This window comes from Mauremys mutica, chromosome 5 (assembly GCF_020497125.1).
Source record: "Mauremys mutica isolate MM-2020 ecotype Southern chromosome 5, ASM2049712v1, whole genome shotgun sequence".
Lineage (NCBI taxonomy): Eukaryota > Metazoa > Chordata > Testudines > Geoemydidae > Mauremys > Mauremys mutica.
The window spans coordinates 38051409-38068216 of NC_059076.1; the positions used below are offsets into that span (position 1 = coordinate 38051409).

At 42.7% G+C, this 16808-nt stretch overlaps 1 protein-coding gene across 2 annotated transcripts in view; it reads right to left on the reverse strand.

Moving 5' to 3' along the window:
• Window positions 1–16808, reverse strand: part of BANK1 (B cell scaffold protein with ankyrin repeats 1) — a 274622-nt gene that overhangs the window by 36600 nt on the left and 221214 nt on the right. For both annotated transcript variants that reach the window (XM_045017387.1, XM_045017388.1), the window contains exon 11: window positions 9093–9359. In XM_045017387.1, the coding sequence (XP_044873322.1) occupies window positions 9093–9359 (267 nt within the window). The remainder of the gene's footprint in view (window positions 1–9092; window positions 9360–16808) is intronic.

Genomic DNA, 16808 nt, shown 5'->3' on the forward strand with positions numbered 1-16808 from the left:
TCCAGATAAAAAGTCACCCCCCTTCTTGTAACCTTCAATACTTCCTTCGGTTAGGAAAGTATGGATATGTTCCTCTGATAGATTGCTAGTTCATAGGTACTTTTCAGCAGCTTTAACTACAAGTCTCATTTTCTATTTTCTTTCCTGTCTGAAAGAAGTACAATGTATGACTTCAGTCACAGATATAATTTCTTTTTCTATAAGTAGTATATCATCTCATTTTACCCCAATGACACTCATTACTTTCTTCTCAGTATTTTGTTGCTTGCTAATCACTGCCCCCAACTGGGTATTATTTTTCCCCTTCAGCTGTCTCCTAACGCTCCTGCATATGAGATGTTGATGATTTTGTTTTTATATTCCTTTAGCTTGCTTTGCCTTGGCACATTCTCCATATGCTGAGCTGTGTTTTCCTTCATGGTTACAACATTTTTGTTCTGTCCCTTCCTCATAATTATTATATGAATGGTCTCCTCCAGATTTGCTGCACATTAATTTCCCTTTGCAATTATTTGCTATTTGACCAAATCTTTGACACCTGTAGCATCTACCCTGTTTGTTTCAGTTAGGAATCCAGGCAGCTAACAGTTCATATTTAGCTTTCTTAGCACCTCTGTCTTAAGGAGCTTCCCTACTTGTTCTTTGTTTTTGCATTCCGCTAACAAGACTCCACCAGGTAGTTTCCCAGCTCTTATTATATTGCCAACACTTTTTTTGAACCATTCAACAATCATCAGGTGGTTGACATACCCCATCTTTCTCTTTAGGTGGGGATTTTACTGTTACATAATTTCCCCCCACATCCCATTCCTGCCTTCCCACTTGCTATTCTTTCTGCTGGTTCTAAAGAATCTATCCTTTTCTTTTTCCTTGTTTTCATCCAGTTTTTCTCAGTGCTTTCCCTATCCACATTTTCTAGCCTGGTTTGAGTATAATTTGTTATCACTTCCATCTCCCCCCTGACCAGCAGTTTAGCCTGACCAGCTTTCCACTTCAGCCCCAGCAAGAGAGCCACCCACATCTATCCAAATCCCCTGAGCCTCTTTGTGCTACAAACTTCCTAGCTTTATAATCACCACCCAGCTCCAGCCCAGCTGGGCTTTGGTCATCCATTAAGCCTCGCTCACTCTCTTTCTCAGGTGCAGCCAGGTATGTTATTTGGCCTCTTAGGCCCTCATTAACCCCTTCAGAGCCTGTGTGGAGTACACACCGCATCACACCCTCCAAAGCAGTTCAAAAAGTGAGAAAATGGGAAGTTTCAGCAATTCCTAGTTTCAAATTACTCCTATTCCTCTCCACAAATATTATTGCTAGCATGTGGTCACTTCTGCTGAGAGATAGTTAAAGACATACAGTACTTGCAGATGGATCAGAAAGAAAACAAAATGATGTCTTATTTGGGATATGGAGCCACAAAAGGACTTAGGAACTTGTACCCCCAGGTTCAGGTGCCTATGTCCCCAATTTAGGTACTATTGCAATTCACAAAACTCCCTCTTGTCAGCTGTCTTAGCTCTGCCTAAATTTCCACTGTAAAAGTTCCCTGGGCACCTAAGTTTTCACCTCTGGGCATGCACCCTACTGCCTGAGGCAGACATCTGCATATTTATCCTCACACCTAAGTGCCAGCACGATCTTCAAAGATGGTCAAGATAGGCCTTCCCCTTGCCTATCTTACTTCTGGGACTCAATCCACTAGGGGTGCTCGGAGCATGTCTAACTCTACTCAAAATGGCCATTTCTCACTGTGCTTGATGAGGCAAAGGGACTTGAACAGGGGTCTTCCGCCTCTCATGCGAGTGCCCTAACCACAGGGCTATGTGTCTTTCTCACTCTAGTCCACTTAATATTTAATTATTTAATACAAAGTAGCATTTTTTCTCCCAGAGGACTGACAAAACTGCACCCTTTTTTTTTGCCTCAGATGGATTCCTCAGCTTTCAATCACAGTAGTGCATTCTAAAAATATTTCTTCCCATTGCACCTTTTCAGTAGATTTCTTAATGCCCCAAAGTTTGCTCATCTAAAATCTAATCTTAGTTTACCAATCTAGCCAATAAAGTTAGCATACCAGTTTACAAGCAGAATAAAAAATCCCCATTCTAGCCAGTAAAACTACTGGAGCATTAAACAATCTCGGTGCTTAGTATAATAGAGATCTCTGACACTGGAATTGATTGCTATAGTTACAAGAAATCTGTTGTTTCTTGAGTTTCCAAGGCTCTGGAAATTAGGGATATTTACAGCATTTGGGTAAACACTGCCTATTCTTTATATGGAATAGTTCTGTTCCCCGAAAACCCACCCACTGGTTGCTGCATGTGGTGCAAATTCATATGGTTTTGATGAGATGCTAGAGTGCAACTTGTACTCTGTTCTGGAATAGATTTTGGAATATTGTTCCACTACTGACTTTTTGGCTTGAAATTTGTCCCAGGGATAGCCACTTTTAGATGCTAAAATGTTTTCATGTACTTGTGGGGGACTATATGGCCCGAGGGATATGTAATGAGACACAGACTACAGCATGTCACTGGTTGGCTGAAGCAGAATAGTAAAAGCCTTTGCCCCCTGAGAGCTCTTTAACGACACATATGAAACAAGTTTGTGGCTTCATTCTAGTTCCTGCTGGACCAGGTGTCCACATAACAAACAACACTGATGACAATTAGCACCCTGATGACAATTAGCACCCTCATTAGTAGGTTCAGCAAGAAGGTAAGTGACTGATCAATGAGGGATACTAAATGTATCCCCTCAAGCCTTGAGGCAGTCCTCAAAAATCTGAGTTGGGGCATAATGCTGGGCATTGTGGGAAAGCTTGCACCTGTTGTGAGGATAAATTGAGAAAATTGGGTTCCAGGACTTTAATCTGGCACTTATAATGAATATTGCAATTTCACTGTAAAATAAAAACAAAATCCCTTAATACATTTAGTTAACAATTGTTTTGACAGCACATAGCTGGAAACATATTGAAATAACCTGGTAAGGAATATTAAGAATTTAAGGAATGGAGAGGGAGCACACAGGGAATGCGCACCATCTGGACAAAGCGCTATTTGGCACCACTCTGCAGCTTCGTCTTTTGATGAACTTTTCATATAAAGACAGAATATTTACACTGGTGTGCATTAAACAACAAGCAGGGATACACTCAACTGTTTATTAAAGATGCAGTACGTTTAGTGGAGTGTTCAGTATAAAAGTTTGCATGTTCAGTATAATCTGACAAAAAAATTACATGAAATTAAGAGAAATCTTATTAGAACTCATAACAATTTAAAAAATTAATGAGGGGAGTCTCCTAGCTGAAGGGTCATAAAAGTATTAAATTACAGATCTCTTTACTTTCATCTTATGGGAGACACAGGGCCAAGATACTCAACTTGTATAAATTATCACAGCTCTGTGGAAGTCAATGGAGTGATGCCAATTTACACCAGCTGAGCATCTGACCATCATCCTTCAAAGCGTAGTCCTACTCTGAAAAGTGGCTGTGTATAAATGGTATCATGGGGTCCTATGTTCATTGCCTCTAAATCAACAAATCCCAAATTGTGGTCAAATTGTTGGTGACCTATGGAAAACTGATTAGTCACATATTTCTCCGGTCCAATGAGTCACAGTCTTGTTTCCATCTGCTTCTAAAGTTTTGCTTTTTTAATATGGCTGCAGGTATGGGGGAACCTATGGGTGAGGCTCAGTGAAAGCGTGGATGGAAGCCATAACTGACATAGAACAGGCTCTATTGTGCTAAGACCTGGGTTGAATTATTGTAAGCAAAGTCCACATAGGGTCACTTTGTTGGTAGTTCAGGGAACAATAGGGATACTGCTCCAGGACCTGATTGACCCATTCCATCTGCCCGTTAGCCGGAGGGGGCTCCACGCTAAGGAGCTTAAAAAATTCATGCCAAAAGTGGGAGATGAAGTGTGGGTCTCCGTCTGACACGATACTGGTTGGCAGTCCATGGAACTAGAAAAGAGGCACACTTTTTCCTGGGCGGTAGGGATTTTGTGGCCAGAAACAAATTGTGCCATCTTGGTCCGGAGGTTGACCATGTCTAGCACCACCATGCACCCATGAGAGCAGGGCAGCTCCTCAAGGAAATCTAGAGACACGGTGGACCAAGGCTGGGATGGGGTCAGCAAGGGCTGGAGAAGACCAAGTGACTTTGAGCATGGGTTCTTCTGTGAGCCCAAAGGTCACAGAATTTAATGTATTTCTTGACATAAGAGCTGTCACTATCTGGTATACTTCACTGCCTGGTCAGTTTATGTGCTCGCATGGGCCCAAACACACACCAGGTTATCATCTTTCACCAAGGTGTGTATTTATTCTTTTTTACAAAGTAACAGAGTGTAATGCAGGCTTACAGCCAGGGGAGACTTCCATGACACTTTCACTCCTCAGCCCAGGCTCACCCTCTGAGCAACCCTTCTGAGATGCCCCTTGCTCCCTGTTCCATCCAATTACCTCATTAGCCCAGAGATTATCAACCAGCTATGCACAATCCCACAATAGAAAGTGTATAATTAGCTTCAATGAACCCTGCACTCTTCCCAGTGCTGAAGCAAACCCAGTGACCATGGTGCTACATATAGTACCCTGTCACAAGAACCCAAACTTGGACACGAGAAACTTTATGAAATCAAGCCCTGCATTTTAGACTGGCCAAAGTACCCAGCAGGCAGTGTGTCATGAAACAGTTTTAAAGTCTGGAGTCCAGGCTGTACTTGCACAGACATAAATGGTAGTACATGCAATTTGATCATTTCTCTATGAGTGAGCACCATAAACAGAAACTGGGCCCTGCTTCTGCAAATAGGCCCTGTGGGAATAACCCTTTGCCTACGTGGAATGCTACTGACTTCAAGAAGGATCTACTTGTGAAATGACCTCCCTCTTGGCTGGCATCAGGACTGAATGTGAGGGGATCTGCTAAGCTACTCACATGCATCTCCACCGCTTGATCTTAAGAAGCAGATTCTGTAAGTGGTAGCAGTAACAGACTTGTATCCTCTCTGGATGCGGTATAGAAGAGGACAACACACACTGACCAGTAGGTTACCTACTTCCTGTTGACAGGAGATGGTCATCCTGAGCATCTGAGGGCCACAACAATTCAGAAACCTGGACAAGCCCCCACTATCCCACACTCACCATTGGGCTACATCTGTCCAGTCCAGAATACAGGATCAGGGCCTTGGCAATAATTACATTCTTTACATTTAAATAACACCTTTTAGCTGAAGTTCCCCAATGTGGTCTACCTAGTAAATTTCACACAAAAAATACATTGCAACCTTACTATTCTTTCCAAATCAAGCACTCAGAAGTTAGGAGATGCTGTAATGAAGCTGGTCTATGCAACACCCCTGTGAGGTAAGCTGTGGTGTTATTCCCATTTTACAGATGGGAAACGGAAGCACAGAGATTAAGGTCAAAATTATCCACTGAATTTGAACACCAATTTGAGACACGAGGAGCCGATTTTTCAGAGTACTTAGCACTTTATACATTCAGAGCACAGCTCCCAGTTACTTTAGTTGTAAATGTGAGCATTCAGCACTTCTGAAGATCAGGCCCCATGATCTCAAGTTGGGCTAGAAAAAGAGGAACACACAATTAGTGACCACCTATGAATAGTCTGGTTTAAGTGACTTGCTCAGCACCACACAGAAACTCTGTGTTAGAAATAGGGATAGAATTCAGCTCTTCAGGATAGCATCCAACTGTGTTAAACATGAGACCATCCCTTCTATTATTGCAATCCCATGTCTTATTCAGTACAGATCTTCCATCTTGATGCAACTAATGATGCAAAGGTCCTACAGACAACACTATTCAATCTTGATTCATCCCAAGAGCAGGACCAAATAGGCTTGTGGACTGAATCACCCAGGGGTCCTGTGGGGAAAAAATGTGATCGTCTAATTGATGCATATGGACAAGGGGGCCAAATTACAGACAACCTTAATTCTGGCATTTCCTAACTTTTGAGTGCTTGAATTTACAATATTAATAATGTTCTTTTAACACAGGTTTGAGGTTTGTTTGTTTTTTTTAAAAAAACAACTGACAAAACAAATTCCATCTTGTGACATCATATTGATACCCACATTGCTGTTCATCGGCAGGGTTGGAACCTTTTAATCCATCACACAAACCTCTGCCATTATAGCTAATGGAGCAACTGATAGCAGTTATTCCCCACATGGCTCCCAGTTGCATTCTCCTTGCTCAGCCAGTCCCAATCCTCCCCCTTCCAACTCACAGCCACAATTTCTCCCCCTCCTCCAGTCCCAGGCTCACAAGACTCTTGGTCCCAAACTACTCCTTTCCCTTCCTAAAGATCCAGTTTTTGTCCCCTCTACATTTGAATCGGATGAATCAGAATTCCTTCTCTTCACTGACTCGACACCGGTCAATCAGTCCCTACTCCACAGCATGGGGGCACTACAGCACTTCAAAGAACTCTCTTTCAACATGGGCAAAACAATGTATTTTCCCTTATTCTCATTTTCCAAAACAGCTGAACCATTTTGGCTTAATTTTTCAAAAAACTGAAATCAGATTCTTATAATGGAAAGTGTTAGATAATCTTAATAAGAGGTGGTGCTACCAGCCCTGCCTTTAAGAAAGGCATGACATTTATTATGGTTTTCTTGCTATTATTGGATAAATGCAAGGTTATGTCCTTAATAAAGAGAATGGGGAATTTAAATTAAACATACCACACGAGTCTTATCTTCCAAGTCCTCTCAGAGAATACAAGATGGAAGAAAATTAGTTTTCTAATTAAGTGATGACTTTCTAAGAAATTAGTGCAATTCTTTTACATCCAGCTAAATTCTGAGAAACCTAGAGGGAAATAGCTTATGCTGATGATACCAACAACCATTAATAATAGATCTGTAAAAGAAAAGATCCTTTTGGCGAATGTGGTGCAGATGCAGAATATTCAGTGTAGCAAAATGGCTTTTCTTTATACAGCACTTAAGATTTCTGTGGAAATGTTAGGAGACTAACACTTAAAGGCCAGCAAAATACAATATGCCAAACTACCCATAGTAAAATTAAAATGTCTGTGTATTAATAATCAAATCATAAATCCCAAACAAAACAAACTACACTTCCAGCACATTTGACAAACCACTTCTTAACAACCTCTCTCTCTTTCTATGGCCAGCCCCATAATTCAACTGGTCTCCAATGAGCCCAGCTACATTCAACCATATTTGGCTTTGTCTGTAATGAGTAGAGACACCTGAGGTAACTCTGTTTTTTAGAGACAGATTTTTAGCCCCATCCCAGCCAAACACCAATCACGCTACTGTATACATTTTCTCTTTCATTTCCATCCCTTCAGCGTAGTTTAAACTCCAGTTTATATTTCAGAATCATCCTTATTTACATAAAACTGAACTGAAGAAAGGAGCTTTTCAATTGTGGAATAATGTCTTCTGTAATTGTTAGAGATGGATGAACTGATTTGGATAAATTAAGAACCTGCCCAAACTTTGGCTCAAAGCTCAAACTGAACTTGGTATGATTTTTGTTTAATTAAAAAAATAAATCACGATAACTTTTTCACTGATCTTTCTTTCTTTTTCAGGTAATTCAAAGAGAAAAGGAAACACTGTTCTCACAGTATTTCTGACAGAACAAAAGCAGGAAGTACTAGACATCTCACCAGAACGCCTGCTCCCATGAGATTTCCAACCCAATTTTTCAGAAGCAGGAATTTCAGATCACTTTGATAAAGTTCAGATACACATCCTAATTTATGTGTAATTATTCCTACCAAAATGAGCTTCTATATCTTTGAGGTTCACTCATTAACTATCACAATGAAAATTTGTGCACACAAAAACCTTTAAGATACTTTATTTCAAAATGCTAATTTAATGCTACAATAAGATTGCTAGGAAAGGAAATGCTGTGTGCGTTCCGGATACAGAAATGTTTAATCATAGATACTGAAACATCAGTTCCTAAATGCTCTTTTCCACATCTTCTTCCCCTGAGTTCAACACGGTTTACTGATGATTTGTGATAGATGAAAGAAGAATGGACAGAATTTTAAATCAGCAGGTTTGGATAACTTGCCTCCAAGAGTTTTAAAGAAGCTCGCTGAGGAACCTGCTGAACAGTTATTGTTGATTTTCAATTACTCTGAGAGCACTGGGGAAGTTCCAAAAGACAGGAAGAAAGCTAATGTTGTACCAATATTTAAAAAGGGTAAACAGGATGACCTGGGTAATTATAGGCCTGTCACTCTGACATCAATCCCAGGCAATGGAGCAGCTGATACAGGACTTTTGATTAATAAAGAATTAAAGGAGGATAATGTAATTAATACCAATCAGCATGGGCTTCTAGAGAATAGATCCTGTCAAACTAAAGATGTCTTTTATTGATGATTTACAAGTTGTGCTGATAAAGGCAAGAGTGTATATACATAGATTTCTGTAAGGTGTTTGATTTGGCATTGTACAACATTTAGATTAAAAATTAACTGGGCATACATTAAATGGGTAAAAAGCTGGCTAAATGATAGGTCTCAAAATGTAACTCCAAATGGGGTAAATGGGATTTAAGGGAAGAGCCACATTAAAGAAAGTTCTGAAGCTGGGGTTGGAGAAAGGAAAGCTTTTTTTTAATATATTGTTACTTGGGCAATATATTGCACCCTTTGGTTAATTGCTTGAAGGACACACTGAACAGAATAGGCCAAATCCTGAGGTGGTGTAAACTGGTGTAGCTCCACTGATTTACACCAGTTGAGTATTTGGTCTAGTAATTTTTCATCTTCCATCATATTGTGTTACTATCTTAAGTAATTTTGATTAGTTTTTTTTTAAAGTAGCATCCTCTTAGATGCAAAATTGAAATTAGCAACAACTTGGATACTTTTTCAGTTTGTTTCAAAGAGAGAATAGGTTGATTCAAGTTTACTTAGAAGCAAAGGACCTCAGCCTCAAGTAGAAGATAATCTTTAGAAAATTAATATTCATCATTCACAACAGACAACTCTACCCGGAGCAACACTTATCTGTCAGTAAATATCTTTAAACAAACCTTACCTTGTACTATGTAGGGAGTGTTCTCTTCCTTAGGGGAACTCAAGGGACGAGGGGCAGGTGCTGGTGGCCGGTTTATAATAAAGGATCCGTGTTGCTTTCTTTTCTCGTCATCAGAGGCCAGTATCATATCATACACACTGTCATCCAAGTCGGCAAAAGTATACGGATCCTCTTCATCGTCCTCAGATTTATCCTCTTCTCCACCGTATACTTCCAGATGACCAGAAGTCTCGTCTCTTTCCTTTCTGTCTTCTTCCCATTTCCTTGCTGCAACATAGACAAGTTGTTTTCAATCTTTAGACTCCAAAAAGCTGCATTCTGATGCCAAGATTTTCAATTTAGGCACCTAAATAAAAGTGGTCTGATTTCCCACAGCTCCTATTAAAGCCCATACAGATGGCTTCTAGGGGAAGCACTGCATTCTTATTTCTTCTTCATAGTTTTTGCTAAACTTTTTGAGACTGGGAGCCAAGAATGAGATAACTAAATAAATGGCCTTATTTTAAAAAATACTGAGCACCTAGCAGCTTCCACTGAATATAAAAGGTTTCTTATCCTTAATAGTAAAGCAAAATAAATGGCAGCTGTGGGGTTCTCAGCACTTTTGAAAATCAATTCACTTATATGCCAAAATATGACCTTGGTAGTCTAACTTTACCTATCAATATTTGAAAATTTTAGCTTTTGTTTTCCACATGCCTTCTGTAGACATGAAGCCTCTTCCCAGGTGCCCCCTCCTGGCTTAGGGGCAGCCATGCATCTGGTCCCTCACCTCAGTTTCCTTCTTGGATCCCCAGCAAATCCATGCAACCATGTTCTCAAGTCCATCAACATTTATTAACAAAACATAGCACAAATGTCCCACAGCACGTCACCCCAGTGAAATTAGTCCTTAACAAATCCAGCTTTGTTCTCACCAAACGCTAGTGTCTTTTGCCACATCTCCATCCCTCTGCCAGGAGAGCCCAGCCCTTCCTTCATGGGTGCAATCCTCTTCTTCCCAGCGGGAGCTCCCACAGCCTTCACTCCCCACTGTTCCTCAGGGTCCAGCTCCCCAGCAAAGAGACATCAGTAGATAAGTCCCCTCTCTGCTCCCCTTTCCTTCAGCCCCCTATGGCCATTGGCTCCATCTCTCTGGCTTAGAGCCAGCAGGCATCTCCCTCTTCTGCTGCTGTCACCTTCAGCCTTCTCCAGCCCTGGCTCTCTGGGTTAAGACCTGTCAGCCAGCAAAACCTTCTGGCTGCTCTCCTGTCTTCAGCCTTCTCCCAGAAACTATCTTCTGTCTCTGGCAGCTCTTATCTCCTGCCCTTCCAGTCTCCTCTGACACTCCTGGTCTCTTGCTCACAAGACCTTATTGGGTATGTCAACACTGCAATTAGACAACCATGGCTGGCTTGTGCCAGCTGACTTGGGCTTGTGGGCTTGGACGCTGTTTCATTGAAGTGTAGACGTCCGGGCTCAGGCTGATTCCCAGGCTCTATGAAGAGGGAGGGTTCCAGAGCCTGGGCTGCAGCCTGAGCCCAGAAGTCTGCATTGCAATAAAACAGCCCTGCAGCCCAACCCCCACACGCCTGTGTCAGCTGGAATAGGACAGCTGCATGTTTTTAATTGCAGTGTAGACATACCCTTATAGTCCCCAGGTGCTGCCCTGCCCTCATCATCATCCACTTGGACTGGAACAGGAAAGCCAAGCCCAGTTTCCTTTCATGGGACAACTATCCTGCAACACTACCTGTTTTTTGACTTTGACCAAGATGTACTGTAGTACTATATTATAAACCATGAAAGTCAAGGCCATCCCTAAGGGGGTGCTCCCCCCAGATCCCGTCCCCACCGCCATCCTGCCTCTTTCCACCCCCACCCTGCCTCTTCCCCACCCAGTTCTGCTCCCTCCCCCAAGTGTGCTGTGCACTTCCCAGCACCTCCTGACACTGCGAAAGCAGCTAAACTTCTGATCCACGGCTGGTGGTAGGTGCTGAGAAGGAGGTGGAGGCGCTGCTCAGTGGGGCCCACTGGGGAGCAGGAGGCGCTGGGGGGGGAAGGTTCTGGTAGGAGGGACCCTTCTTGCCCCCCCCGCCTACCTGCTGCTCGCCTCCTCACCCTGCTCACCCACCCGTCTCTCGCCTCATCTCCACGCCCGCTCCTCATGATTTTCTTGAAGCGTGGGGCTCCCCAAAGCATGGGGCCCCCCAAAGCAAGGGGCCTGGGGCAGTTGCCCTGATTCGCCATACCCAAGGGACAGCTCTGATGAAAGGGTCCCCAGATGTACTTTTACAGCTCAGGACATACAGTTCCATTGTATATCATCTTTTGTAATTCATTTTGTTAAAAAAAACAAACAAAAAAAAACGGTTTCCTGAGCCTCTGCTTCCACCTTCCATATTCCCCATATTCCATATATTGTTTTCTGGCTGCCCATTGCATTCATTTTTAGCTTTCACTTTCTATTTAAAAAGCTGTAGGCAGAATTAGTAATATTCCAGATTTCATTTTTTAGACAGCAATATATTAGAAGCTTGTGCAGAGAAAGTGATATTAAAAACAGCAGCTGGTAGACTTTTCATTTTTAAATCAGTGGTTTTAAAAACACTTGGACAGATGTCACAAACATACTCAGCACAATTTATTAATGAGTGATTCTGAGGCCACTGAAATGACGAATGTTTACATTTGCCTAATGCTGTCTACCTACTGTCCCCAAACAAACAGAAGATCCCCTAAGTAGGTTTTAGTAGTGAATTGGGGTTCCCTTTATGTTGTTGTGATCCCCTGTGTATGTCTCTTAATGCTTAAAACCTTTCCACTGCTGATTAGAGTGAGAAACATTTTGTGGGTCTTGGGGACTCCATCAAGCGAGTAAGTTTTAAAAGTGATACTATGTTCATGTAAACTGGCTACATAATTATCATCTACTGTGTACTCTGGGTTTCTTATCTATAAAAATATATTGTAAAGCATCTACTTGTGGTGGATAAAAAGTCTGCAATATTCTATACTTAATGTGAGAAATAGATAGTCTGTTTCCATGTTTCTGTCTCAGTGGGCATTTTCATTCTCGGAACTCCAATAGGGGGCACTCTTATGCCATCAGCAAAAAAAAACCTCTCTCTGAAAAAGGGCTGAGCACTAAAATGCCTTTTATCTATTCCTGAGCAATACCTGCAGTAAATGGCTCTAAAAATGTGTAGCGATGACTCATTACAGTTTCTCTTTGAAAAGAAACTATCATCCTAAGTTAGAGAAGATCCTCAAATGTTATTTTCCTTTCCCCCTTCCCCAGAAAGCTTTAACGATGAAACCAAGGCTAATACTTCATGAAAACACAGCACATTTTAAATGAAGGATTCATATAGGAATTGTTTCAGAGGAACCTTATATTAACCCTAGGTTGTTAACTATCTGTGCGCTGTATGTCCATATCTATCTATCTGTTCAGGTCCATATTTATGTTTTATAGGCATCAGACAGAGATGGAAGCATTATTAATGCATGATGTAGCCACATATGAGTTATGCAGGTTAATCCAAATTTATACCGAGAAATTCTTTATTCCAAGCCTACCCCTTTCGTGTATGTAGCTACTGAGAACATGGGGTATCGCAAGAGAAGTAAGGGGCATTTGGGGGTCATGGTGGCAGTTCATCACTTCATGGTAAGTAGATGTGCTTATCATTTGCAATATTTACTTTTTAATATATGCATATAAACTTGTAGCATCCTGCATGAAACCAGCTTTTTTCTTTCACGTTAGAGGACTGGAGGAAATCCCACTGAAACAAAAAAACCAAAAACTAAAACACCCACATCCTGGAGAATAGCAAGCTATAAAACACATAGCCACTCAGACATGAAGGGGGGGGGGGGAGATAGCTCAGCGGTTTGAACATTGGTTTGCTAAACCCAGGCTTGTGAGTTCAACCCTGGAGGGGAGGCCATTTGGGGATTTAGCTGGGGATTGGTCCTGCATTGAGGAGGGGGTTGGACTAGATGACCTCCTGAGGTCCCTCCCAACCCTGACAGTCTATGAAGATGAGGATAGATTAGATAGCAAAGACTATACAGTAGAGTGGGGTAGGGAGACTATGGAGTGTAAATTGTGAAGGAAGTAAGGAAATAGGTAATCTGTAAAATCAGAGGTGAGAGACAGTCTAGGCAATGGAAAGGAGCTAGACCAAACTTAAAATGGCTGCTAACATTATTGCACAATCACCAGGAAATGTATTATACAATAACCAGACATAATGTAGAATTGCCAGAGTTTAATTCATACTGAACAAAATCCTGAAGTCCTTGTTCAGAAAAAAATAAAGAACAGTTACTTACCCTATGGTAAGTAGACTGTCTAAAGAGACAGTCAGCAGGTGCCCTTGGGCAACCTGTCAGTGCTGCGAAATGCACTGTGAAAGCAGGGAACTGTGCAGTCTGGAAACAGCCCAATCAGAAGGGAGAGAGATGGGGATCTCCACCCAGAAAGGCAACAGCTGGGTTGCTGGAAGCCTGAGGGTGTGTGCCCTTGCTGCACCACTGAGAGAGGAGAAAGGCCACATTCACAGCATGCCCATATGCTTTCTTCATCACACCAGGCTGCATGACAGATATGAAGCTACATATGTTGTTTCTAGCAAAAAAATATCTTGGGGGAGTGAGAAGATTGATCTATAACTCAGACATAGGTTAGGGGTTTGTTACAGGAGTGGCTGGGTAAGATTCTGTGGCCTGCATTGCGCAGGAGGTCAGACTAGATGATCATAATGGTCCCTTCTGACCTTAAAGTCTATGAGTCTATTCACTCTTGACCTGATGCTTGTTCTGGCCGTTTTGCAGTCCTTGTTTACCTAGGACTCCTCAGCCCACTTTCCTAGGGGTTGTGCTGCTTGTTAACTCCCACAAGTGGGAATATGCAGAGACCACTCAAAGAAGAAATGAAGGTTACTTATCTGTAACTGAAGTTCTATAAGAGGAGTCTCTGCATGTTCACACTCCCTGCCCATCTTCCCCGCTTCATTGGAGTCTCAGGGTTAAGAATTCCCATATTAGTGGAAGGAGCTGAGAAGTGGTTGGGGCCACTCCACACTTTTACACCATCAGAACCCTCCAGGATCAGAGGAAAAGGGAGGAGTGAGGGGCCCCCAATGGATACTGCTTGTCAGAAGGTTCAGAAGTTTGTGGTGCAGGCACCTTGATCCCACAAATGGGAATATGCAGAGAATCCCTTCTAAGAAGTAAGCTTCATTTCTTTCTTCTTTGAGCATGTGTCAGTGTGAATCTCACTGTGTGACTGGCAAGCAGTATCTTCTTCTGGATAGTGGGTACCCTGGCACTGGAACTCAGAGTGCTGGGGGTATTGCTGTATGTCCTGACTTGAAGTGGTTTCCATTATATCCAGGGTTTACCATTTGGTTCAATGGCTCTTAGCACCCCCACTATACAAATTGTTCCAGTGCCTCTGAGTGGGTGTGAGGAATATGATCTGTGCTAATCAAATAAAAAATGAAGTACTGCTCTTTGGAACTTGGCATCTGCCCTGGCTGCATGTCAAGTGCATAATATTTAAAGAGGTCAGTGGGTTTGTCCATGTAGCTGCCTTACAGCTCTGTGAGTCCGGCACATTTCTGACAAATGCTGACTTGCTCGCTTGAGCTCTGATGAGTCATGACGTTCACATGTGAGGCTCACCAACCAGACAGTAACAAGCGGAAATGCATCGTGTAATCCACCTGGAGAGTCTCTGTGGAGAGATCACCTCGCCTTTCAATACACAAAGAAACAGGGAGAGTGCTGGAAGGGCTTACACCTCTTTAGGTATTAAAATAGGGCTCTGGAAATGTCCAGAGTGAGAATGGCAAATCCTCAGTTATGGCTTGCATTTCATGAGGAATTCTCTAAGCTTGGAGACGGGACGCCCTCTTCACTAACACCACAGTGCTTGTGTATCTAGCTACATCCATTGTGGATTGCGGGAACATATTTGCCACCAATTGTCCATCTTTTCCAATGTCTTTAAGCTCCTCCCAAGTCTTGCGAGGGAGCTTGTTGCTTGTTGCTCTGTCCCATGTAAGAAACTCTCATTTGTCTAGGAAAGCCTGGCAACTAGCCACCACTCACTGGTGATATAGAGATAGCAGATCCAATCATTTGGGATGCATATTCTTGGCCAAATGCGATTTTTCTTGGATGACTGAGACCACTAGAGATTGGGATTAGGGTGAGAATAAAAATATTTGAACCTGGAAGGTGGCACCTGGTATGTCTTGATATGTTTTGTTGTTAGTGATACAGTGGCCAGCACTTGCCATGGAGTTCATGCTGGATCTAGCAATCCCACATTTATGGGGAAGGTGAAGATAGGAAAATGAATAGCTTGTGAGATTGTTCAGATATGACTGCAGTCTGGATCTCCAGTGTGTCTGCGATCCATACCAGGAGCTCTTGGAATGCTTTGAAATCATCCAGCATTGGTATCAATGCTGAGGTGACCACCTTGCTGGTTGATGATTAGGAAAGGTCTTTGAGGGGCAATGCCTGATACTGATGGATTTGTGCCTACAGGTCCCGCTCCTCCTGGTACTCTGGGGTCTGCAGCCTTGCCAGTTAGGCTGCCAGAGAGGGAGATCTTCTCTTTCTTGATGGAGAAGAGTGGCTCCTTCAGGCTTGTGAAGGAGGACCATTTAGCCCAAGAAGGGCCAGACTGGTATCCCGTATGAATACAGGTGGTTGGAAGGTTGCTGACAGGACCAATGCCAGTCCTGATGCAGTGGCTAAGTTCTGAAGAACTCTTTATATTTTTTCAGACTCTTATGGTTCAGTGACCATAAGGGGGATGGCTTCCTGCTCAATACTGGTGAAGTGTGTCCCACTGATGATGAGCATGTGTCCCCCATGGACAGTGCCAGTGGGTACAGTGCTGCCACTGGATAGGGGTGCAGGTGCTTCTGTCAGTCCCAGTGGACATCTCAGTGCTGATGACCATTCCGCAGTCCACAATTGTTCCCCCATAATACCAAGGTTGGAGTTGGCAGTGGGGTCCAGAACCAAGGAAATCTGCCGCACTGTAGTTTGCTCCTTTTCACTCATCTTCAGTGCTGGGAGAGTTTGATGATTTATCCCTGATGCTTTACTGTGTGTCTCTACATGAGAGGACACTGTAGTCTTCCTGAAGCTCCTGCCTCAGTGTTCTAGGTGGCCTCTTTCAGTGACCTGCTCTGATGTCTGAGGTTTTGCTGTCCATTGGCTTCAGCAGTTCTGGTCAGTGTTGATGTAGCCAGTGCCGTGGTCAGTGTTGGTGCTGACTTCTCTGCTGAAGTCTTAGGTATCATTTGTCCCCTTGACGGAGCACAAGAGGATGAAGGTTTGGCTACTATAGGAGTTTGAGCCCAGATCTTCTGAGTCCAATGCCACTCTCATTGATTGTTGTAAAAGATGGAGTTTGAGTTTTGCATCTCACGATTTTGGGGTTCAAGCAGCGAAAGAAAGGCAAACCAGAATGTGGAATTTAACCTGGCAGAAAAGGCACCTGCTGAACCCATCTTTAAGTGGAATGAGTCCATCACTGGTTGGGCACATGTGGAAGCCTACAGGTTTTGAACTCATCAAGTTACGGTCCTTTTACAGGGGAGTTGTGTGTGTGTATGTTTGTTCGTTCATTCATATAGGAGGGGTTAAGCTGAAGAATTTATATCCAGCCAAGGATTATTCAGTCCAAGATGTTGTAAGAGG